This window comes from Aethalodelphis obliquidens, unplaced genomic scaffold, assembly GCF_003676395.1.
Source record: "Aethalodelphis obliquidens isolate GAN/ISIS:26980383/991018 unplaced genomic scaffold, ASM367639v1 scaffold26, whole genome shotgun sequence".
Classification (NCBI taxonomy): Eukaryota; Metazoa; Chordata; class Mammalia; order Artiodactyla; family Delphinidae; genus Aethalodelphis; species Aethalodelphis obliquidens.
The window spans coordinates 12391907-12415809 of record NW_020837970.1 but is presented as its reverse complement, the minus strand read 5'-3'; the positions used below and the strand labels follow the sequence as shown (position 1 = coordinate 12415809).

General features: G+C 37.0%; 1 protein-coding gene across 11 annotated transcripts in view; it reads left to right on the top strand.

Annotated features, from left to right (window-relative positions):
* The window catches only part of DPP8 (dipeptidyl peptidase 8), a 57185-nt gene that overhangs the window by 21607 nt on the left and 11675 nt on the right, over positions 1-23903 (top strand). For 8 of the 11 annotated variants that reach the window (XM_027123348.1, XM_027123350.1, XM_027123349.1 and 5 more), the window contains 12 exons: positions 32-205; positions 1024-1192; positions 4733-4843; positions 5503-5631; positions 6187-6248; positions 8213-8313; positions 8978-9155; positions 10041-10200; positions 13725-13804; positions 17104-17256; positions 17748-17883; positions 18984-19129. In XM_027123348.1, coding sequence (XP_026979149.1) covers positions 32-205; positions 1024-1192; positions 4733-4843; positions 5503-5631; positions 6187-6248; positions 8213-8313; positions 8978-9155; positions 10041-10200; positions 13725-13804; positions 17104-17256; positions 17748-17883; positions 18984-19129 — 1599 coding nt within the window. Of the gene's footprint in view, positions 1-31; positions 206-1023; positions 1193-4732; positions 4844-5502; positions 5632-6186; positions 6249-8212; positions 8314-8977; positions 9156-10040; positions 10201-13724; positions 13805-17103; positions 17257-17747; positions 17884-18983; positions 19130-22421; positions 22563-23903 lie in introns of all 11 variants that reach the window. The other 3 variants (XR_003436401.1, XM_027123351.1, XM_027123352.1) reach the window with 3 other exon arrangements.

The window sequence follows — 23903 nt, the reverse complement described above, 5'->3', positions numbered from 1 at the left end:
ACTGGAATGTGAGACTTTCTTTCTGTATTAGGCAACACTGGACTATGGAATGTATTCTCGAGAAGAAGAACTATTGAGAGAAAGAAAACGAATCGGAACAGTTGGAATTGCTTCTTATGATTATCACCAAGGAAGTGGAACATTTCTATTTCAAGCTGGTAGTGGAATTTATCACGTAAAAGATGGAGGGCCACAAGGATTTACTGTAAGTTGATGTTACTACTTGATAAATCTGTTTTTGGGTCCTGAGGTTATTTGTGTCCAAATCAGAAAGGTAATTAAACAAACTAAAAAATTCTTTTCACTAATTGTGTACTACTAATTTAGTAGTAAAGAAAACAAGAAATATGGGTATTAATTTCCAATTTTAAGAATTAATAATTTTTTCAGTGACATTAGTATACAATTTTTAAAATGCTAAAAACACTTGCTGTGTAGGAAGAATTAATAAAGGGCATCAGTGCCATTTTTTGAGTAAGTGCTGAGGTGGATTTTCGAAGATAATGATATCACAGGGCAATCCCTCTGTGGTTCCCCTAAAAGCTTGATTCATCTCAGTAAATGGTTTTAAATGTTTGATTTTATTCTAGGCAATTTTAATGTGATATCAGAACTATTCTTCTGATAGAATTGTGATGATTCTAGCTTTCATTACATTTTTATGAGCAAATTATTTTATACTGGTAAAATTAATTAGAAATATTTAATAAGTGAAATAGTCAAATAAGTGTTTAATAAAAGCATGTAACAAACGAAATTACTCTGTTTAAACAGATTTGGACAACAGAATTTATGAAGTGCTCTTATTTTGTCTTTATTTCTGCTCCTGTTATGCTTATTAATTCATAGAAAAAAAATGAGTCCTCTCTTATAAGTTAAGGCATATGAAAGTACATTTTTCTGGAGAGCAGTTATTATAGTTGATATTGTACTTGGGATTATTATTCGTTTTATAGGAAGGGCGCTGGTAAACAAATATGTATCAGCCTGATACTTGCCTTTAAATGTTGTTTACTTTTCTAGCAACAACCCTTACGGCCCAATCTAGTGGAGACTAGTTGTCCCAACATTCGGATGGATCCAAAATTATGCCCAGCGGATCCAGACTGGATTGCTTTTATACATAGCAATGATATATGGATATCCAACATTGTAACGAGAGAAGAAAGGAGGCTTACGTATGTGCACAACGGTAATTCAAGTTCTTCAAATCTACTTTCCTGAAAAGTATTTTTAAAATTTAATTTGCTTTTGCTTACATTTTCCAATTGAAACTTCCTGGGTGATCTTTATATTTTAAACTTAAATCTTTAAAATGAAAAAAGACAAAAGTACAGTGGATAACTGGTATGTACCACCTATATAATGCTCCCTTGTTTTAAGGGTCATTTTCAGACAGCACAACAGTAGCACCTCTGATCTGGTTGTTCTTTTAGCCTAATAAGACCAGCAGAATTTTCCCCAAAACTGTTCTTTTTTTTTTTTTTTTTAATTTGTATTTTTGGTTGTGTAGAGTCTTAGTTGTGGCACACGGGATCTTCGTTGCAGCATGGGGATCTTTCATTGCGGTGCTCGGGCTCTTTGTTGCGGTGCACAGGCTTCTCTCTAGTTGTGGCGTGCGGGTTCCCTCTCTAGTTGTGGTGAGCAGGCTCCAAAGCGCGTGGGATCTGTAGTTTGCGGCTCACGGGCTCAGTTGCCCTGTGGCATGTGGGATCTTAGTTCCCCGACCACAGATCGAACCTGCGTCTCCTGCACTGAAAGGCAGATTCTTTACCACTGGACCACCAGGGAAGTCCCAAAACTGTTCTGATTAAAATAAAATTTAATTTTAAAAATTAATCTTGTTTTTAGGGAAACAAACAGAAAAATCTAGTACACACTATAAGAACTACTTAAAGATTTGTCTCCCCTTTTTGCAGAGCCTGCTTAGTTATTTTGTCCTAATAGGAAAAATAAAACTTTCTGTATTGTGGAAATATTTAATTTTTATTCAAGTGACTATAATAATGCTAAGCAGTACTGAAAGCACAGAAAAGATGTGTATGTTTTTCTCCAAAGCTTTTATACAAATGAAAGATGGGAAATAGTGTACTGCTTTTTTTTTTTTTGAACATGTGAAATAGACCATTTTTTTAAATTTCTAATTAATTTTTGGAGGGCTGCATTGGATCTTTGTTCCTGTGCGCGGGCTTTCTCTAGTTTTAGCGAGCAGGGTCTACTCTTCGCTGCGGTAACTTGCAGAGCACGGGCTCTAGGCGTGCAGGTTTCAGTAGTCTTGGCTCATGGGCTCTAGAGCGCAGGCTCAGTAGTAGTGGCGCACGGGCTTAGTTGCTCCGCAGCATGTGGGATCTTCCTGGACCAGGGATCGAACCCGTGTCCCCTGCATTGGCAGGCGGATTCTTAACCACTGCGCCACCAGGGAAGCCCTAGATAAAAAGGTAGGTAGAGGGTAAGCAACATCACTCTTACCCCTCTTATTCACAGTAGGTTTCCACGTGAAAGTCCCCTTTGGGGTGGGTGTAGTCGGTTGGCATGTGCATTTGTTTATTCTCTGCCTCCTATAATAGAGGAATTTAAAGGTAACTTAATACCAACCTCTACTCTCAAAGGACATATCTCATTGGGAGAACAAGATGATACCATTTATTCATCTAATTAATCTTAGTAATTGAGGTCTGTAGTAAGTGATAGGGAGATATAAATGAGCGATACATAGTCTCACATCTAAAGGAGAACAAAATACAAAGCAGTATGGAAGGTATAACTTTGGAGTAGTTGAAAGATCCAAGGAAACTGAGTGCTGGTTTTGGCTATATCATTAATTCCAAAATTCAGGAACTCTGAAAACTGAGGTTAGTTTTCATTAGGTTGGTGCTAAAACTCATTTGGTGGCAAAACCTGACCTGAACTGACCTGAGGATATTTATAATCTTAATCCTACTTAGTGTGCCTATTCCTAAATTTGCTGCAGGAATATTAGTATATTTGATTACAGGGTATTTGATTACCCTGCTGGAGAGTGACATAATTATGCGTAGATGTATGAATATGAAAAAATCCCCCTAATTCTGAGTTCGAAACACTTCTGGACTCAAAATTTTTGGATAAGGGGTCATTGGTTCATATTGCACATTTGTTTCAGACAACATACAGAAAATACAGATAAGAGAACATAATACAGTGAAACCTGCCTATAAAATTAAAATCACTGCGAGATATTACTACACACCCGTTAGAACACCAAATGTTGGAGAGGAATTTTCATACATTGCTAGTAAGAGTATAGAATAATACAGATACTTTGGAAAACTGTGTGGCAGTTTCTTATAAATTTAAAGATAAATTTTTTACAGTACCCAGCCATTCCAGTCCTAGGTCTTTATTCAAGAGAAAGGAAAACACATGTCCACATAGATTCTTACACAAGAATAATCATAGCATCTTTATTCATAATAGCAACTAGAAGCTGCTCAGATGTCCATTCACAGATGAATGGATAAAAGAACTGTGGTATACAATGAAATACCACTCAGCAACAAACATACTGTGTTTGTTGCTGAGTGTATACTGTATGATTTCACTTACATGAAATTCTGGAATATTCAAAACTAACCTATGGTGATAGAAATCAGATCAGTGGTTGCTTCTGAGGCAGGAATGGACATTGACTGGGAAGGGGCATGAGAAAACATTCTGGGGTGTTGGAAATATTCTGTGTCTTGATAGCGTGTGGTTATGCAAGTATATGCATTTTTCAGAGTAAACAGTACACTTAAGATTTTGTAAATTATAAAGCAATTCTTTTTAAAAAGGTTGTTCATAGTCTCACTATTTGGAGAGGACCACATTTTGATTTATATCCTGACACTTTAAAAAATATGTATTTGTATTACACTTTTATAAATGGAATCAGTATACATGTCATTTAGTAATATGCTTTTTTAAATTCAAGTATATTGTAAACATTTTCCCATGTCATGAAATCTTACATAATTATGGCTTTGTAGTTTTTTAGATTGACTGATTGATTTCGGCTGCGCCAGGTCTTAGTTGCGGCGTGCATGCATGTGGGATCTAGTTACCTGACCAGGGCTTAAACCCAGGCTCCCTGCATTAGGAGTGTGGAGCCCTACCCACTGGACCACCAGGGAAATCCCTAGATTTTGTTTTTAAAGCAAGAGTTCCCTTCAGACTATTTGCTGGAAACCTAGGTGTAAAACAGATAAAAGCTCATCTGCTTTGGTTAAATAAGAGGAAGGGGAGGGAGGAGAAATGGTGAATTACATGATCTGTTAGACCCCATTCTCGGTCTAAAGATGTGCTTCTCTGTGTAGGAGAGTAAAAAGTCACCATGACCCTTTACATGTATTCTTTTTCCCATGGTCCTAGCTAAATGGGAAAATAATAACTAACATTTATGGAACACATACTATGGCTCAGGCTTTTTTCTAAGTACTTTATGTAAAATAACTCATTTAATCCTCATAACAACCATATAAGGTAGGTTCTTATTCCCATTTATAAATGGGTACTGCAGTGGAACGTGATCAGGTGCTTTGTCCAGGGTCAGTCATTTAGTAAATGATGGAACTCAGTTTTGAATTCAGTCCATTTAGCTCCACAGTTCACCACTATACTATAGCTGCCTTTCAGAATAAATGGAATCATTCTGCTTTGTACCTATGAAAAGATAGAGAACTTCTGTGATAATTTTGCTTTTATGTTTGTCTAGAGCTAGCCAACATGGAAGAGGATCCAAGATCAGCTGGAGTTGCTACCTTTGTTCTTCAAGAAGAATTTGATAGATATTCTGGTTATTGGTGGTGTCCAGAAGCTGAAACAAGTAAGAGGCTTCAAAATAATATATTACAGGTCAATTAAAGTATTATGAGATTCAACTACCAATTAGTTAACTGCACAGATTCTTAAAATAGATTCTGAAGTGATGAAGATTGGATCCTACCAGTAGTTATTTAGAATATTCAGGCTATATCTCACCATAATGAGTTCTCATAAAAAACAGGTGTATTGTGGTTCAGTACCCCAAGTCCTTCAACTCTCCTTGCCAGTTTTTCATCTAGAAGCTGGTTGGTGGCAACATTGGTGGCAAAATAAAAAATACCACCCCTTAATGGGAGTTGCTATAAAAAACATAGGATTGACTAGAGTCTGCATGAACAGATGGCCAAATTAGTGTATGAATGGATCAGAAAAAAAGAGCACAAATTCCTCCTTTTTCTTGGTGTATTCACAAGGATTTTACTAGCTGAGAAACAGCTCTCTAAAGCAGTAGCTTTCAAACTTTTTGACTGTGATCTGGTTAGAAATTTGTTTTACATTCTAGCTTAATACATTGTACATATACTCTATACATAAAAGGCAGCATGTTTTATGTGTAAACTGTTTTTCGCTATGGGAGATATAATACTAGAGGGAATGGTCGATTATGATTACTTTCTGGCATAATTCTCCTAAATTTTCAATATTTAATTTCCTTTTAAGCTCCCAGTGGCAGTAAAATTCTTAGAATTCTGTATGAAGAAAATGATGAATCCGAAGTGGAAATTATTCATGTTACATCCCCTATGTTGGAAACAAGGAGGGCAGATTCATTCCGTTATCCTAAAACAGGTACTGTATTCCATTGGCATTTATATTCACTCATTCCTGCTTTTCAAACAAGATTCTTTCTGCATTCATCCAAAGGTATGGTCAACATGGATATTTTACAGATTTAGTAAGGATGGATTGTTTAAGTGTCTCTGAAGCAGGTTTTTTAATTACAGGCTGATCCTTTTTAATTATTTCAAAGGTGAGGAAGTGCACAAAACTGATTATTTCAAGAAATGAATAAAGAAGTACTTTTGCTAGGAAATAAAGATTTTTAAGGGATTATGTTCTTAATAAATTAGTAATTTTTTCCCATATTGCTATTTACAGCATTTCAATTGTGAAATGATACGAATTCCCCTTCATTACGAACTAACTCTTGATGTTTTTCAGCTTTTTTTTATAGCCATATTAAAAATTATGAATTGAAAAGGAGTTTTGAGATTCTTATGCAATAAAGTCCTGACTATATGCAACATTCCTCATTTGACTAAAGTATAAAAAGGATTGATCTGGCAAAATTCGTTTGAATAATTTTGGATATGCATTACTATTCATTTATGTCTCTTTCTAAAGGCACAGCAAATCCAAAAGTCACTTTTAAGATGTCGGAAATACTGATTGATGCTGAAGGAAGGGTAAGTATAAAATGTTAACTTTTTGTATCATTTGACTAGTCTGTCAGTAGAGATTTTAGATATGCTTTTTTATTTTTTGGACTTGTTGAACTTGCTGAGACATCTACAGATCATGATTTCAGGTTGACCTAATTTTCTACTTTGAAAACTTTCTGCTGGTTCCCAAGATAGGAATATAGGGATATGCATATTTACCACTCCTTTCCAGTATTTTTCCTCTTTGCCTGTGTTAATTCTCCAGATCAGTATTTCTTAAATAGTGGTTACTAACTGGTGAGTCACCTTCTGTGTTGAATAGATGTCTACAGTAGATTAAATATCCCTCATTTCTTTAATACTGCTACTTTCCATTTGGACAGATGCTTATAAGCTAAATGCACACAAAATTAATTTAAAAACAGTCTTCTCTGTTAGACTTTTTTAACAACTTTATTGAAGTATAATTACATATATATATATATATATACACACATACACACACACACACACAGTTTAAATATTTATTTATTTATTTGGCTGCACAGGTTCTTTTTAGTTGTGGCACGTGGGGTCTTCGTTGCCGCGTGCAGGATCTTTTTTAATTGTGGCATGTGGGATCTAGTTCCCTGACCAGGGATCGAACCTGGGCCCCCTACACTGTGAGTGCAGAGTCTTAACCACTGGACCGCCAGGGAAGTCCCTGAAATATAATTCACATACAATACAATTCACTCATTTAAAGTTTAAAATGGCCTTTAGTATATTCACAGAATTGTGCGGCCATCACCACAGTCAATTTTAGAACATTTTCATTACCCCTGAAAGAAACTCACATCCCTTAATCATCACCCCCAAACCTTTCCATGCCCCACAACCCTGGGCAACCACTAATCTACTTTGTATCTATGGATTTGCCTATTCTGGACATTTCTTATAAATGAAATCATACAGTATCTAGTCTGAGTTCTTTCACTTAGCATCATGTTTTCAAGCACTAATCATGTTGGCACCACGTAACAGCATTTCACTGCTTTTTATCGCCCAAAAATATTCCATTGTGTGGATATACCACATTTTATTTATCCTAGCCATCCTAGTGGATTTGAAGTTGCACCTTACTGTGGTTTTTTTTTTTTAATTAATTAATTTATTTATTGGCTGTGTTGGTTCTTCCTTGCTGCGTGTGGGCTTTTCTCTAGTTGCAGCGAGCAGGGGCCACTCCCCGTTGCGGTGCGTGGGCTTCTCACCGGAGTGGCTTCTCTTGTTGCAGAGCACGGACTCTAGGCGCACAGGCTTCAATAGTTGCGGCAGTGGGCTCAGTAGTTGTGGCTCACGGGCTTTGTTGTTCTGTGGCATGTGGGATCTTCCCGGACCAGGGCTCGAACCCGTGTCCCCTGGCAGGGGGACTCTTAACCACTGTGCCACCAAGGAAGCCCCCTTACTGTGGTTTTGATTTACATTTTTCTGATACATTTTTCTGATGGCTAATGATGTTGAGCATCTTTTCATGTGCTTATTGGCCATTTGTATATCTTCTTTGGAGAACTGTCTATTCAGATCCTTTGTCCATTTTTTTAAAAGTATATTTAAAATTGTGTTAGACTATTAAGGGAAAAAAGTTTGCTTACTCAGGACCATTTCACTAATATATTACAAAAATAGTATTTTAAGCTAAAATAAAAGGAACTACAGACTATTAGTTTTCTTAGATACTAGAGTCTATAAAGTGATTAAAATCTGATTTAACCAGTTATTATCATAAACTCACGGGAAAAGACGTTTAGACTATGCTGATTCTTGTAGTTAGAACTTTTTAGGTGTAAGAGCACCAGTATAGGTAACCCATGACTTACTGCTGGTTTTGTTAATCCTGTGTACCTAAGACTGAAAAAGTATGCTGTTAAAGATAGTGATTTAAGTAGACCAATAAGCTAGTTACTTATCTCAGTTTTCTATAACTAGATTCCTTTTTTCTTTTTTAATAGCTTATAGATGTCATAGATAAGGAACTAATTCAGCCTTTTGAGATTCTGTTTGAAGGAGTTGAATATATTGCCAGAGCTGGATGGACTCCAGAGGGAAAATAGTGCGTATGTTAAATTGCCACTTCTTTACAAATAATTTAGGACCCAGAACTGTCTGTGCTGTTAGGTTTTCCTTTCCGTTGGAGCTGCCTTCACATGTAAATTTGAAGTGTAGATAGTTCTGCACAAAGAATTTTTCCTGAACTAAGTGGACTTGTAATCCTATAATCATAGGTGCATTGCATTTTAATTCTGTCTCTTAGCCAGTCACAGTTTCACAGTGTTATTTGTGGTTAAATTGTATGACTTTTAGGCTCACATATAAGTATGTATTTTTTTAATTGAATAATTAAGCAGAAACATTTGTAGAGCCTTATGTGAAGATGATTACATGTAGTTCCTGTGTCTAATGTGGACAACAGGAGTTTCACGAGGCATTTATCGACATTAAAGGGAGAAAACAATTTCAAAGGCCATCTGTGATTTTGGAAATTTAAAGAAAACTACTTTTAAAAACTCTACTCAAGCTTAACTTTTAAAAATAAGTGTAGAATAAGCTAATACTTTTAATTAGCCGTTTGTAAGTGATAATTTAACATATACTAAAGCAATACTTTCATTGTGATTATAGAAATAACTGATGGGTGCTAGGGGAAAGATTAGTGGAATATTCATTTTCTGAAGAGTGTGCTTTATTTTGTGCTTTTCTTTTGTTTATTTAAATAGTGCGTGGGCTATCCTACTAGATCGCTCCCAAACTCGCCTACAGATAGTGTTGATCTCACCTGAATTATTTATCCCAGTAGAAGATGATGCCATGGAAAGACAGAGACTCATCGAGTCAGTACCTGACTCTGTGACGCCACTGATTATCTATGAAGAAACAACAGACATCTGGATAAATGTATGCATGTTTTCTTGTACTTGGTTTGAATATTTTCTCAGAATGCTAAAGCAAATGAAGCTCGATAGGAAACTATCCAAATGAATTTTTTGAGTTCAAAGTAACCTTGAATGTTATTTGCTTAGTTTGAACATTTTCAGATTGGAATGTTGGTTCCAGAATGGGTAATGGTTTGTACATAAAAGGTAGATGCCACTGAAATGACATCTCCCTGGCTGCAGAATTGCCCTTGTTTCTGGACACATCAGATAATGAAAACACAGCCTCATTAGTGCCTCTGAGAGGACCACAAGAATCCTGTCTAGAAAAGACTTGCTCTTTTAACTCTTTTAAGTTGGCAAACTATACCAAAATATAACAGTTTAGGATTGAATTTTTCATTTTCCAGTTTAGTGGAAAAAACTTAAACAAGATACAAAATAAATAAAGCCAGCTCACTCCCTGGCTGAATATAGGCTTCATATGATTCACCTAAAACAGATGAACATCTGTTTTCCCTTGAACTGTTAGAATATTTCTCTCTGGAAAAGAAAAGTAAAAGACATTTTTCCTCATCACTTCTGTAATAAGATTTATATCATTAAACTTCGTGCCGTGTTTCAAAGAATTTCAGAGATGGTGAGTAAGAAACAGCTTTTGGTCATATTTTTCTTTTTTCTCCATTTGGAAACATTTATTTCTCAATAGATGAAGTCTTTGACTAAAGTAAGAGAAACGTGAAAGGCCTAGGCAAAATCTCTAATTGTACATATACCATACACCCTAGCCTGACATTTATATTTCAGAGTATGTTTATCAAGTAATTCTTCTTTCTCTGGCTTAATTGAATTGTTTATGTAGTATTTTCATTAATGTGTATAGTAAATTAAGCTATTCATTTTACAGATCCATGACATCTTTCATGTTTTTCCCCAAAGTCATGAAGATGAAATTGAATTTATTTTTGCCTCTGAATGCAAAACAGGTTTTCGTCATTTATATAAAATCACATCCATTTTAAAGGAGAGCAAATACAAACGATCCAGTGGTGGGCTGCCTGCCCCAAGTAAGAAATCCTTTTTTATTTAAAAAGAGGAAAACGTTGGGGGCAGAAGGTGGGAGGGGCAGGGTAATGTAATGTCTTTTTTGTGTACTTTATAAGCATAGGACAAAGTTCTTGATGGATACATAATAAACTGTTAATAGTGGGTAATCTCTGGGTATTGGGATTATTTACTTTTACTTTCTGTTTTTGCCTTAACTATACATTTTGTTTAAAGTGAGCTCATATAATTTTTAGATTAAAAAGCTAGTTTTAAAATGTTACGAAGTTATTAGATATTTGTGCATACTAGATTTTTTTTATACTGTCTGCATCTACACTGAAGTTGATTTATAGGCATAGCTCTTCAGATTGATATAATTATGTTTCCCAAAGTGAAATTAAATATTATGTCAACTGAAGTTAGTTTCTTTTTAAAAAGTGATGGTTTTCCTTCTGGGAAATGTAATACAGAATGTGTAAGCCTAGGAAAAATGAAATGGTACATTGAATACTCCTGTGTTTTTAAAAAATTGAGTTATGGTTTTCTACTTTAATAATATAGAGTTTGTTTTGGAATAGTAGACATTTAATGATGTTATGTTACATGCTTTACTGCCATTTGTAACTTAACAGACTCAACATAGCCATTTTTAAAAAACTGTAGTAAAATATACAAACCAAAATTTATCATTTTAACTTTTAAGTGTGCGGTTTCATGGAATTAAGTGTATTCATATTGTTCTGCAACCATCACCACCATCCATCTCCAGAACTTTTTTCATCTTCCAAAACTGAAACTATCCAATAAATAATACCCGATTTAGTGGAAAATAAGTAACTTCTCATTCCTTCCTCCCCTCAGCCCCTGGCAACCACTTTCTGTCTCTATGAATTTGACTACTCTAGATACCTCATATAAGTGGAATCATACAGGTCTGTCCTTTTATGACTGGCTTATTTCATTTAGCATAGTGTCTTCAAGGTTCAGCCAGGTTGTAGCATGTGTCAAAATGTCCTTCCTTTTTAAGGTTGAATAATATTCCATTGTATACAGAAACACATTTTGTTTATCCATTCACCTATCCATGAACAGATGGGTTGCTTCTACCTTTTGACTGTTGTGAATAATGCTGTAATGAGCATGGGTGGATAGACATCTGTTTCAGACCCTGCTTTCGATTCTTTTGGGTATATACCCAGAAGCGAAATTGCTGGATATGGTAACTCTTTTTGTAATTTTTTAAGGAACCACCATACTCTTTTCCATAGCAGCTGCACCTTAGTACATTCCCATTAGAAGTGCACAGAAGTTCAAATTTCTCCACATCTTCGCTAACACTTGTTATTTTCTGGGTGTAGTTTTTTTTGTTTGTTTTGGTTTCATTTTTGTTTTGTGGGGGTTTTTTTGCTAAGAGCCATCCTAGTGGGTGTGAAATGGTATGTCATTGTGCTTTTGATTTGCATTTTCCTAATGATTAGTAACATTATCATGTTGCTTAGCCATTTGTATATCTTCTTTAGAGAACTGTCTATTTGAATCCTCTGCCGACTTTTTAGTGGGTTGTTTGTTTTTTCAACATGGCCTTTTTTTTTAATATATATATAAATTTATTTATTTATTTTTGGCTGCGTTGGGTCTTCGTTGCTGCGTGCAGGCTTTCTCTAGTTGCGGTGAGCAAGGGCTACTCTTCGTTGCAGTGCGCGGGCTTCTTACTGCAGTGGCTTCTCTTGTTGCAGAGCACAGGCTCTAGGCATGCGGGCTAAAGTAGTTGGGGCATGCGGGCTCAGTAATTGTGGCTCATGGGCTCTAGTAGTTGTGGCGCACGGGCTTAGTTGCTCCGTGGCACGTGGGATCTTCCTGGACCAGGGCTCGAACCCATGTCCCCTGCATTGGCAGGTGGATTCTTAACCACTGCACCATCAGGGAAGCCCTCAACATGGTCTTTTAAATATCATTCTTACTTGGGAAACAGTGAGCTACATCGTAGGACAGCAAAGTAAATACTGCCTATGACTTTGCTTCTTCTCTTAGCCTAATTTTTTTTTAATCAGACAGGAGCTTATATATCCAAGATGGAGATTTCTTCCCTAAGAACCTTAGTTTAACTTGGCCCTTAGCATGAAATTGCCCCTACCAGTTCCTCTGTTGTTCAGAAATTAAATCTACTTATGGAATTCTGGAAAGTTTAGTGATGAAGACTGGTCAAAGAGCTTGAATAGTAGTTAATTAACTAAAACAACATTCTTGGGACAGTGATAAAAAGATGATAACTTAAAATTTTATACTCCTGTTGAAGAATAAGAACTGTCACCTTAGCTAACATTCTTCTCAGAACACCTAGCTTCTTTTCCCTCTCAGTGTCTATTTCTGGGCCCCTCAGTTCGTCTACCTCTTCTTTCCGTTTCCCTCTTTTATACTTAGTCTTTCTTGCTCCAGATCTTCCTCCTTTTCTTGATGTCTATTTTATTTTCTTCTTCCCTCCTTTCTTCCATGAATGTCTATAATGTGTAACAATTAGTATTTTTTTAAATATTTATTTATTTATTTGGTTGCACTGGGTCTTAATTGCGGCAGGTGGGCTCCTTAGTTGTGGCATGCATGTGGGATCTGGTTCCCTGAGCAGGGATCAAACCCGGACCCCCTACATTGGGAGCACGGAGTCTTAACCACTGCGCCACTAGGGAAGTCCCAATTAGTATTTATTATATGTTAAATAATATTTATTTTCTGGTGATAAAATTTAAAGTACTAAGTTGAATTTTTGTATCTAAGAAAAAGAAAAGGAGTCTATTTTTTTTTTAACTTGAGTAGGACTCTACTTAAGATCCTGTATCATTTCACCATCTCAGCTTGTCCTCAGCTGTCACTCCCCAGAGCCAGAGCTGGTAGCAGCTAGGCATAGAGCAGTGGTTCCATTTTTTTAACTTTCTCCTTAGGCCACTGAGAGAGCCTCATCTACCAAGACAGAATCTTATTAAGATAAATGAGACATGTTGGTATGGACTATGGTAATACCCAATTTGTTTTTGGCAAATGAAAAACAGTTGTATTAAAATTTTCCTTTCTGGCTTCTTAGGTAGTTTGTTCCATTTCTGGAAGAAATGCCTTATTGACCCATTAGATTTTTTTATCTTTCTAACCAAGGGTCTAGGAATGCAAGTGCTTTTGAGTTCTTTTCTGTCTGCCGTAACAATCTATTTTGCTGTTTTCACTTTATTTACATGGATTATTCCATTATTATTATGAAGACTCATAACTTGGAATTTTTTTTAACTTTAGACTTTATTATAAGGTGAAATTCACATAACATTAACCATTTTAAAGTGAACATTTAAAATGAACTGTGGCATTTAGTACATTTACAGAGTTGTGCAACTACCTACCACCTCTATCTAGTTCCAAAACATTTTCATTACTCCAGACATAACTTTGAATTTTTCAGTGTTAACTTTTTGGAAAAAAGAGTTTAGAATACTATTTTTCATTGTTTCATTTGCTTGTAGTCTGGTGTAGAGTGCTGAATTATGATTATGTTTATCTTCAGGTGATTTCAAGTGCCCTGTCAAAGAGGAAATAGCAATTACCAGCGGTGAATGGGAAGTTCTTGGCCGGCATGGATCTAATGTATGTTCTTTTATTCTACTGATATATTTAGTCAACATCAGCTGTGTGTATGCAGTACTAAAAATCAGTAGTGCAACTTCCTATGACCCCAGTATTTTGAAAATATTTTTAGGGCCTAAAAGAACCCAGTTTGTTGGAAAAGAAGAGTCTTAGTTTAAATTATAAATCTTACCCATTTTATAACCCTAGTATTAGATGTAACTAAAGGTCACCATTTTCAAATACAGTGTTGCTACTTAATAAGGAAAGGGCTGGTCCATGCTTTTCGAGTCTAGCAAAAGTGAGTTATGATATAGTTTGAAAATTATTTCTAAATCTCTTATAGACTACTTGCGTCATTTCTACATTAGAAAATGCATTTACTACTTCTGAAGTAGTGATGCTATTTCATTCACCTGTTTATCTTATCTCACAAATTTGAAGTTTCATCTACCACCTGCAGAATTTGATGAACATTTATACAGAGCGTAGATTGATAAGGAAGAGGAGGGAAATCCACCCTCTGTTTCACTCTCGGTATATGGCTTTCTGTAGTAATTCAATGAATTCTAATTTTATTTCTTTTGCCTTTTATAGTACCTTGTGTTTGTTTCAACTTTCAGTTAGGTGGTCAGTTTCATGAGATCTCTAAGAAAGCCATCCTTTATGTGTGATACGTACAGTTAAGTTGATGTATGCTACCAGGATTTAGTGAAGGCCTGTGATTTCCTCAAATTGATTCGGAGATTTACTGAAGGATTATATATACTGGCTACTATAGAAGTCACTCGTAGTCCCCAAGGTGATTAAGGAGAAAGAATGAAGATCCAGGTCCCAGGTTTGTTTTTGTTGGTAAAAACTTTAGAATATAATAGGCGACCTTTAAAGTCTTGTTTCCACTTGAGAGTGTCACATGACCTTTTGGTTATATATTCAATATATTTTTTTCTCTTTGGGGACCTTGGATGTTATTGTCACCTGAGAAAAATCTTACAGTGTAATTCTAAGTTCTGATAATAAAAATTTACACTAATGTAAACTTCATGCTGTGTAATGGTTGGACAATACTGAGGGAATCCCCAAAATTGTATTTATGCAGATCTGAACCTTATTTGGGCAACCTAAGTGTCTTTCTACTACTTGCCATAATGTACATCAATTTTCTTCTTTATGTCATGCTTATTTATGTGATGTGGTTGTGTCTCTCTTTCTTACTCTTCTATTTTCTGTCTATTCTTGCTTTACTTTTTTTAAGTTACCTTTCCCTTCTTTACTTTTGCCAGTGACCTGTTCACACCCAAAGATTTCTAATGACCGTGATGAGTAAATCTTTGAGGCTTTTAAACCCACGTGCCCCTTAGGGTTCTCAAAGTGTGTTCTCTGGACCACAGAGGATCAGCATCACCTGGGAACTTTTTGGAACTACAAATTCTTGGCCCCCCTCGACCCCCAGACCTCCTGAATCAAAAAGTCTGGGGGTGGGACCCAGCAATTTGTTTCACAAGCCCCTCAGGCGATTCTGATATTCATGTGACGCTGAAACCCTCAGGTGTTTCATGTAAAGTTGCTACATGAAACAAAGAAAAGGGGAGTGAGGAATTAACCAGTTATTTATGCAGTTTTGAGAGGCCTGATTTCCAACTGCTAGGTCAAGAGCAGAACCAGTCCTGACGTTTTGCACAGATTAACACATACCTGTGAAGCTTCATGAATGTTTGTTCTGCCACTTCCTATCCTTTGTATTCTTTCTGTCTATGTCATATAGGTCTACTTAATGTCAACTGTGTTTATTTCTCTATCCATGCATGCTAAGAAAATGTTTATAATGACTAAGAGGAAACTTCTTGGAGAAAATGTGGCATTTAAAAATACTTGCTTTTAGAAATGTACTTGTGTTTTCTTTGCTGTATAAAACAGTTTGAATTTTTAAAATAAATTTATTTTATTTATTTATTTTTGGCTGTGTTGGGTTTTCGTTGCTGCACGCGGGCTTTCTCTAGTTGCGGTGAGCGGGGGCTGCTGTTTGTTGGGGTGCATAGACTTCTCACTGCAGTGCCTTCTCTTGTTGTGGAGCACGGGCTCTAGGTGCGCGGGCTCAGTAGTTGTGGCTCACGGGCTCTAGAACGCAGGCTCAGTAGTTGTGGTGCACAGGCTTAGTTGCTACACGGCATATGGGATCTTCCTGGACCAGGGATCGAACCCATGTCCCCTGCATTAGCAAGCAGATTCTTTTTTTTTTTGACTGTTTATTTTTTTTAACATCTTTATTGGAGTATAATTGCTTTACAATGGTGTGTTAGTTTCTGCTTTATAACAAAGTGAATCAGCTATACACGTACCTATATCCCCATATGTCTTCCCTCTTGCGTCTCCCTCCCACCCTCCCTATCCCACCCCTCTAGGTGGTCACAAAGCACCGAGCTGATCTCCCTGTGCTATGTGGCTGCTTCCCACTAGCTATCTATTTTGCATTTGGTAGTGTATATATGTCAGTGCCACTCTCTCACTTCATCCCAGCTTACCCTTCCCCCTCCCTGTGTCCTCAAGTCTATTCTCTACGTCTGCGTCTCTATTCCTGTCCTGGCAGGCGATTCTTAACCACTGCGCCACCATGGAAGCCCACACAGTTTGAATTTTACTAAACATCATTTGAGTAGGCTGCTAGAAGATTTTGAAAAGGAACAATAAAAGCCATTTATTTAGAATCTTACTGTAATTTAGGAAGAATATTAAGTGAATTCAGCTATGAGTGTACTTGCAGTTATTTGAGTTCTGAATGAAGGCTTAAAAGATCCTTCATACTTATTTATAAACTGTAAGTATTGAAACTGATTGAGTGATTGAGTTCAGTTATTCCCCAACCCAATAGATAAGAAATTTTTACAAATTTGTACAAAAAACTAAAGAAGCACTGCCTAAGATAATGCTGCACTGAGAAATAGGATGCTAAAATTAAACTCTTTTAAGTGTGCATGAATGGTTGACCTGAGCTGTAATATAGGTATTTTTTTCTCTGTAAAGGATTGTCATTTTAATGAAATAATTTTTGTATTTTAAGAAAAGTACACATTCTAACCATATAGGAAACTACCAGTAGCATGCAACTTGGGTATCCTTTTACCTTCTGGACAGGATCTATTCTTAGCTATAAGACATGAGCAAAACCAACTCAAGCTTATTAACATTGGTGACAGATTTTTTAAAGAGGCACAAGGCAAAGGGTGGCTCAAATGATTTGAATAAAATTGGATATTGTTTGTTAACTTACTGGTCTTGCCAAGGTCATACTAGCACTGATTTTTTTGTTGTTATTTTGACAGATCCAGGTTGATGAAGTCAGAAAGCTGGTATATTTTGAAGGCACCAAAGACTCTCCTTTAGAACATCACCTGTACGTGGTCAGTTATGTAAATCCTGGAGAGGTGACAAGGCTGACCGACCGTGGCTATTCCCACTCTTGCTGCATCAGCCGGGTATTAAGTCCCTGTTTGAAAAGGGTTTCCTGTCATATAAAAAACCCTCTATTCGGGCTTCCCTGGTGGCACAGTGGTTGAGGGTCCGCCTGCCGATGCAGGGGACACGGATTCGTGCCCCGGTCCGGGAAGATCCCACATGCCGCGGAGCGGCTGGGCCCGTGAGCCATGGCCCCTGAGCCTGCGCGTCCGGAGCCTGCACATCCGGAGCCTGTGCTCCGCAACGGGAGAGGCCACAACAGTGAGAGGCCCACATACCGCAAAAAAAAAACAAAAAAACCCAACCCTCTATTCATGTAATACTCCTTTTCAGTAATGTGAAAATTGGTGAAGTTGGCCTGCAAAAACCTTATACTTAACTTTAGAATTGTATATGTGTATAAATGGTCAGACTCTTACCATACTCCAGCTGTAGCATTAGTGCACGTGTAGCAACAGATAACCTTTTTTACTTTTCCCTGGGGAAAAGTAATTGTTTTTCCTTTCTCTAGCATTGTGACTTCTTTATAAGTAAGTATAGTAACCAGAAGAATCCACACTGTGTGTCCCTTTACAAGCTCTCAAGTCCTGAAGATGACCCAACCTGCAAAACAAAGGAATTTTGGGCCACCATTTTGGATTCAGCAGGTACTCATTTCCCTGAGCCTGATCTTAAGTAGGATTAGTACATTAGGGCACTAAACCTGTGTCATATGTCCACATTTCCTGAACAGAGTCTTCCCGTCTCTTACCACCACCTGTCCCTGAGCTGCTGGGTTCCTGATTGATCCCATCCCTCCTAGTCTATCAATTATCAAATAAGACTGGTTACCTCCTACTCCAGGCAGGAGCAAGTCTGGAAAGCCTTTTTGAAAATAAGATTAAAATAGTCAAGATACCAGCTAGGAAGTGATTTATTCACATGTTTGGATGAGTTCCCAGATAAACAACTGAATTTGAAGATAATATATACTGAACTAGTAAGACACTTGGGAAGGGAAGCTGCAGCTTTAAGGAATACCCAGCTGGTCACTTTCTTAAACTTCTACAGCACTTGTAATGGCCATCTTAATAAAAGATAGAACATTCATTCTGTATGCGAGTGAAGAGCACTGTGAATTACCTATTTTTAAAATGCTTGATTTCTTAAACATGAAGAATGGACTAATTTTTTATATCTTTTAATTCATTTTGTCCCCAAATCCTTTTTTCCTGTTAGGTATTTTCACTCATAAATACCTCCTAAGGGATTAAGAAATTAGTGCAAATCCACAAGGTATAAGTATGTTCTGATGTCCACAATCAGGATTTGTAATATGGTGATGATCTCTGCTTAAACTGTAACATCATCCAGTATACACAGATTTAGTATAGGTCTGTATCGCTTTGGAAAACCAATTAATTAAGTTAATTTGTGGTTTCAGTTTCCCATCAGGTATATGGCTTAACCATCAATAAGTTACACAAACCGAGCACAAAGTATTTGTGTTCTGCATGTAAATACCTCCTGGGCTCCAAGGATTATTCATAATACTTTGTGTCTGCTTCTCAAGTGGATAATTTGATATGTTCATTAGATTTCCTTTTTTAAAGATAACTTTGTGCTTGATTTCTTGCTTATCATCTGAAGGGGGGGAATGGTTAGTTATTTGTGTATAGGGTGGTGGGTTTATAGTATCTTTTCCTTGCTCTCAGATTGCTGAGCTCCCATAAGAACTCCTTATACAGACTGTGTTACCTCCTCTCAGGTCCTCTTCCTGACTATACCCCTCCAGAAATTTTTTCTTTTGAAAGCACTACTGGATTTACATTGTATGGGATGCTATACAAACCTCATGATCTACAACCTGGAAAGAAATACCCGACTGTGCTGTTTATATATGGTGGTCCTCAGGTGGGCATATTTACATACATATATGTGTGTGTGTGTGTTTTTTCATTTTCTTTTTCTTTTTTTTAGGTGATTTGTTTTTTAAATGTCTGGTCAATTGTTTCAGTTAAGATTTGAACATTGCTGAGCCTCTGCTATTATTGACTCTGGCTTATGCTCTAATTATCCAATTTAGGAGTTCAGGAAGCTGGGTTTTGTTAGATAGCTAACTCGAAAATCAGTGTCAATTTCTTCTTTTTTCTTTTGGCCACACCATGCGGTTTGTGGGATCTTAGTTCCCCGACTAGGGATCAAACCCAGGCCCTCACCAGTGAAAGCACAGTCTTAACCACTGGACCGCCAAGGGAATTCCCTCAATGTCAGTTTCTTAATTTACAGTGAGGACTATAACTGTCATGGAGAATGTAGTATGTCAGTAGGTAAATATGTTGTTTTGTAGGTAGAGAACTTGTTTTGGAAATGATTTTAAATAATTAAATGTCTTGGTAAATAAAGAGTCTTAACAGATATTTTTGAAAGCCTTGGTAGCCTAATGAATTCCATCTCTTCATTCTAAGGCCACATCTCTCAAGAAAGCTATAATACTTTTATCAGCTAGTTAAGGCAACTGCTATACTACTATTCAGCACTGTAAGAAGTTTACACCTTGATTTTCTTGTTTCCACCTTAAGTATTAGCATGTGAATATTAAGCAAATTTTACTGTCAGAGTAAAGTATTTTGGATAGGTGAGTTGGTAAATTGGTAATTTTTTTAATGTTTAATCTTGGTTATATATCTTACATTGAGACCCTGTAGAAATTAGAATATAATTACAATGTTTTTCTAATAGAACTCTCTTGGACTCAGTAAATATCCTTTATAATTATACCCAGTTATTCAGATCTGGAAATGTATCTAGATGTAAGGTTATCCAAAAAATAAAAGTAACTACATAAGCCATAACATCTCAGCAATAACCGTCATATATCAAGTTAAATCACTTTGCCATTGTTTAGTGTGTTTTACGAACAAAACGTGATTCACATTTGTATAATTGTCATCTACACATAAATTATGAAAGAATTAAATTAGACTTCTCTTAAAAACTTTGAACTAAATCTTTGTACATTTAAAAAAAGGTGTAATACAGGGCTTCCCTGGTGGCACAGTGGTTGAGGGTCCGCCTGCCGATGCAGGGGACACGGGTTTGTGCCCCCATCCGGGAGGATCCCACATGCCGCGGAGCGGCTAGGCCCGTGAGCCATGGCTGCTGAGCCTGCGCGTCCAGAGCCTGTGCTCCGCAACGGGAGAGGCCACAACAGTGAGAGGCCCATGTACTGCAAAATAAATAAAAATAAATAAAAGGTGTAATACAAAGAAATTCAGGAGACAAATTACAGGACACGCTCAGAAACTTTACATGTTTTGTTATATTATTTTGATATTATGACTAAGTAAGAAGGGTGTTTCTCCTTCCCAATGAAGAAATGATATATAAGATATGTGGAAAACACACTATAAAAACTAGCTGGTTATTTATATTTTTAATACTAAAGGACTCCTTATATTAGTAATTAAGTTTAAAAAGTCTAAACCATATGAAAAGGTAGTATCACTAAGCATTAGGGAAATGCAAATCAAAACCACAATGAGATACCACCTCACACCCCTTAGGATAGCTATTATCAAAAAAAAAAGGAAAATAATAAATATTGGTGAGGGTGTAGAAAAATTGGAACTCTAATATGTTGCTGATGGGAACGTAAAATGATGCAGCTGCTATGGAAAACAATATGGCAGTACTTCAAAAAGTTAAACATAGAATTATAATCTGATCCAGCAATTCCATTTCAGGATGTATACCCAAAAGAATTGAAAGCAAAAACTCAAACAGATACTTGTACACCAGTGTTGATTGCAACATTATTCATAATAGCCAAAAGGTGGAAGCAACCCCAGTGTCCGTTGATAGATGAATGGGTAAACAAAATGTGGTATGTAGAGGAATATTATGCAGCCTTTTAAAAAAAAAAAGGAAATTCTGACTCATACTACAGCATGGATGAACATTGAGCTCACTATGCTAAGTAAAATAAGCCAGGCACAGAAGGATAAATATTATATTTTTCCACTTGTATGAGGTACCTAGAAGAAGTAAATTCATAGAGACAGAAAGTAGAATAGAGGTTGTCAGGGACTGGGGAGGGATAGGGAATTATTGTTTAATAGGTTTGAAGTTTCTGTTTGGGATGATGAAAAAGTTCTGGAAATGGATAGTGATGATGGTTGCACAGCAGTGTGAATGTACTTAATACCACTGAATTATATACACTTAAAATGGTTAAAATGCATGTTTTACCATAATAAAGTCCTCGCCATGCAGTAAAAACAAAATTCTTTAATTGTTTGGAGTACTTTATGAATACAACTGCATTTTTTTGCACTTATAGAACAGTTTCTTTCTCAAAGTGTTCTTTGGAAGCATTCAGATTTGGTGAGGCCACAGGAGAATCTGCTATTCAGTTTGCAGGGAGATTTCCCCATAACACTTTGCATGATAGAATGCATTTGGCACTTCAACCCACTGGGAGGTCATTCATCCTTGTGTTTGATGACCATGTGGATTAGTTACGAAGAGGCTCCATAATGTAAGATCAAATCTTTCTAATAGCACACAATAACCTTGCAAAATTTGATTAAATCACATAAGTGGTCCAAACCTTTTTTTTCTTGGTGTATATTCAGGTCAAAGTGGGAATCTTTTTTTTTTTTTTGCGGTACGCGGGCCTGTCACCGCTGTGGCCTCTCCCGTCGCAGAGCACAGACTCCGGACGCGCGGGCCCAGCGGACACGGCCACGGGCCCAGCCGCTCCGCGGCATGCGGGATCCTCCTGGACCGGGGCACAAACCCGTGTCCCCTGCATCGGCAGGCAGACTCCCAACCACTGCGCCACCAGGGAATCCCCCAAAGTGGGAATCTTTTGAATAACAACAATGCCACAATTCATAACGTGAGGTGAATTACTTCATCGCTAAATGCAGCAACGTCTGTAGTCGGACAAAAGTGAAACCAAGGAAAGCAACAAATATTTCCCATTAAAGTCATCAAGGCTTAGTTCTTTAAACTTTTCATTGATAACAGTAGTGTGTTTAAAAATGTTTATTTAAAAAAAAATGTTTATTTAGCAAATATTTATGATACTTCCTATGTGCCAGACACTGTTCTGCAAACATAAATGCACAAGAGAGCAAGTTAAAATAGCAGAACACAGGTTTTGAAGAATTGATACTGAAGAAAACTTCTGAATTCTTAGTGCTAAAGGGCATTATGTTTAAGTACCTCCTTCTAAGAAGAAGCAGGCCTGGAGGCTGCAAAGGCAGACACACTGGCTCTGGGGGAGAATGTTGTATCAGGCAATTGAGGCCATCTTCTGTGATTGACAGCAGGCAAAGAAGTGAGTTATTTTTCTTATATGTTCATATATGTGTTCCTTGCCTAATACTTCTTTTTTCAGCTCCCTCCCTTTAAAAACAAGCACTTTTGCCCACCAAACCCCTCCTCCCGAGGTAGACAGGGAAAACATCACTCTCTTGTCTCTGTTTTTCATTCATTCAGCAAATAGTTACTGAGTTCCTATTATGTACCAGGCACTATTCTAGGCAGTGAGGATACCACAGTGAACAAGTCAGACTAATGTCCCACCCTCATGGAGATTAATGAGGAAAATAATAAACAAGCAGACATATAAATTATATAACTTCATATAATGGAAGTGTTATGAATAATTGTTGGGAAAGAGGATGGCAAAGTGACTAAAATGAGGGTTCTGACTGGAAGGTCAGGGAAGCTCTCTGAGGTTGCAGAGGATGAGAAGGGATGAGCCATGTTAAAGATCTGAGGGCAGAGCATTGTAGACAGAGGGAACAGTAAATGTTAATGTGTCCTGGGGTTAGAACCAACTTGATATAGTTAGTGGTAAGGTTAGAGTGCAGTGCTCAAGGGGGGAAATGGTATGAGATGAGGTCACAGAAATAGCCAAGAGCTAGATAATGTAGTGTCTCAAAGGCAGTGGTAAGGAGTTTAGATCTTACTCTGATCTAAACCCCCTGCCATTAGGAGGACCAAAGCTATAAAGTCATACCTGATTTACATTTTTAAACATCATCCTGTTGCTGTGAGAACAGACTATACGGAGGACAAGTATAGAAACAGAAAGACCAGTTTGACAGTTGTTGCAGTGGCGCTAAACATCCGAAAGTTCAAAAGGAGAAGGTTCTTTATACCGCCACTGCCAGTCTAGCCCATTCAATGCTCAGTAGGTATTTATTGAGTGAAGACAGCATCGATGTTTATTTTAACTCCTGGCTGGCTTGGTTTTCCGATTGGTTTCAGCCAGAGAACACTTCCTCAATTTTGCCAGAACCTTTTTTTGTTTGTTTATTATCTACCTTAGTATCCACCAAACCTTGAACTTCTGTAACTTTCTGCCCATTAATTAAAGTCTTCTTTTCACCAGAGAGTATATTTCTGGTAAAGCCCAAACTACATTTAATTTCTCAGTCATTTTGAAGTATAGTTTCTAGGGCAATAAAGATATTTAAGAATTATTCTACCTTTTGCACTGATTTGTGTAGCAGGAAAAAAGAAGCTGACTGGTCATAGTAATTCATTAAAATACTTCAGTTTTCCCTCTACTGGTCAGAGACAATCCCAGAAGAGACAGGTAGGGAGAAAAAATGATCTTATTCTGTCATTTGAATGATACAATTCTTCCTCAGGGTAGAAGTAATCATTT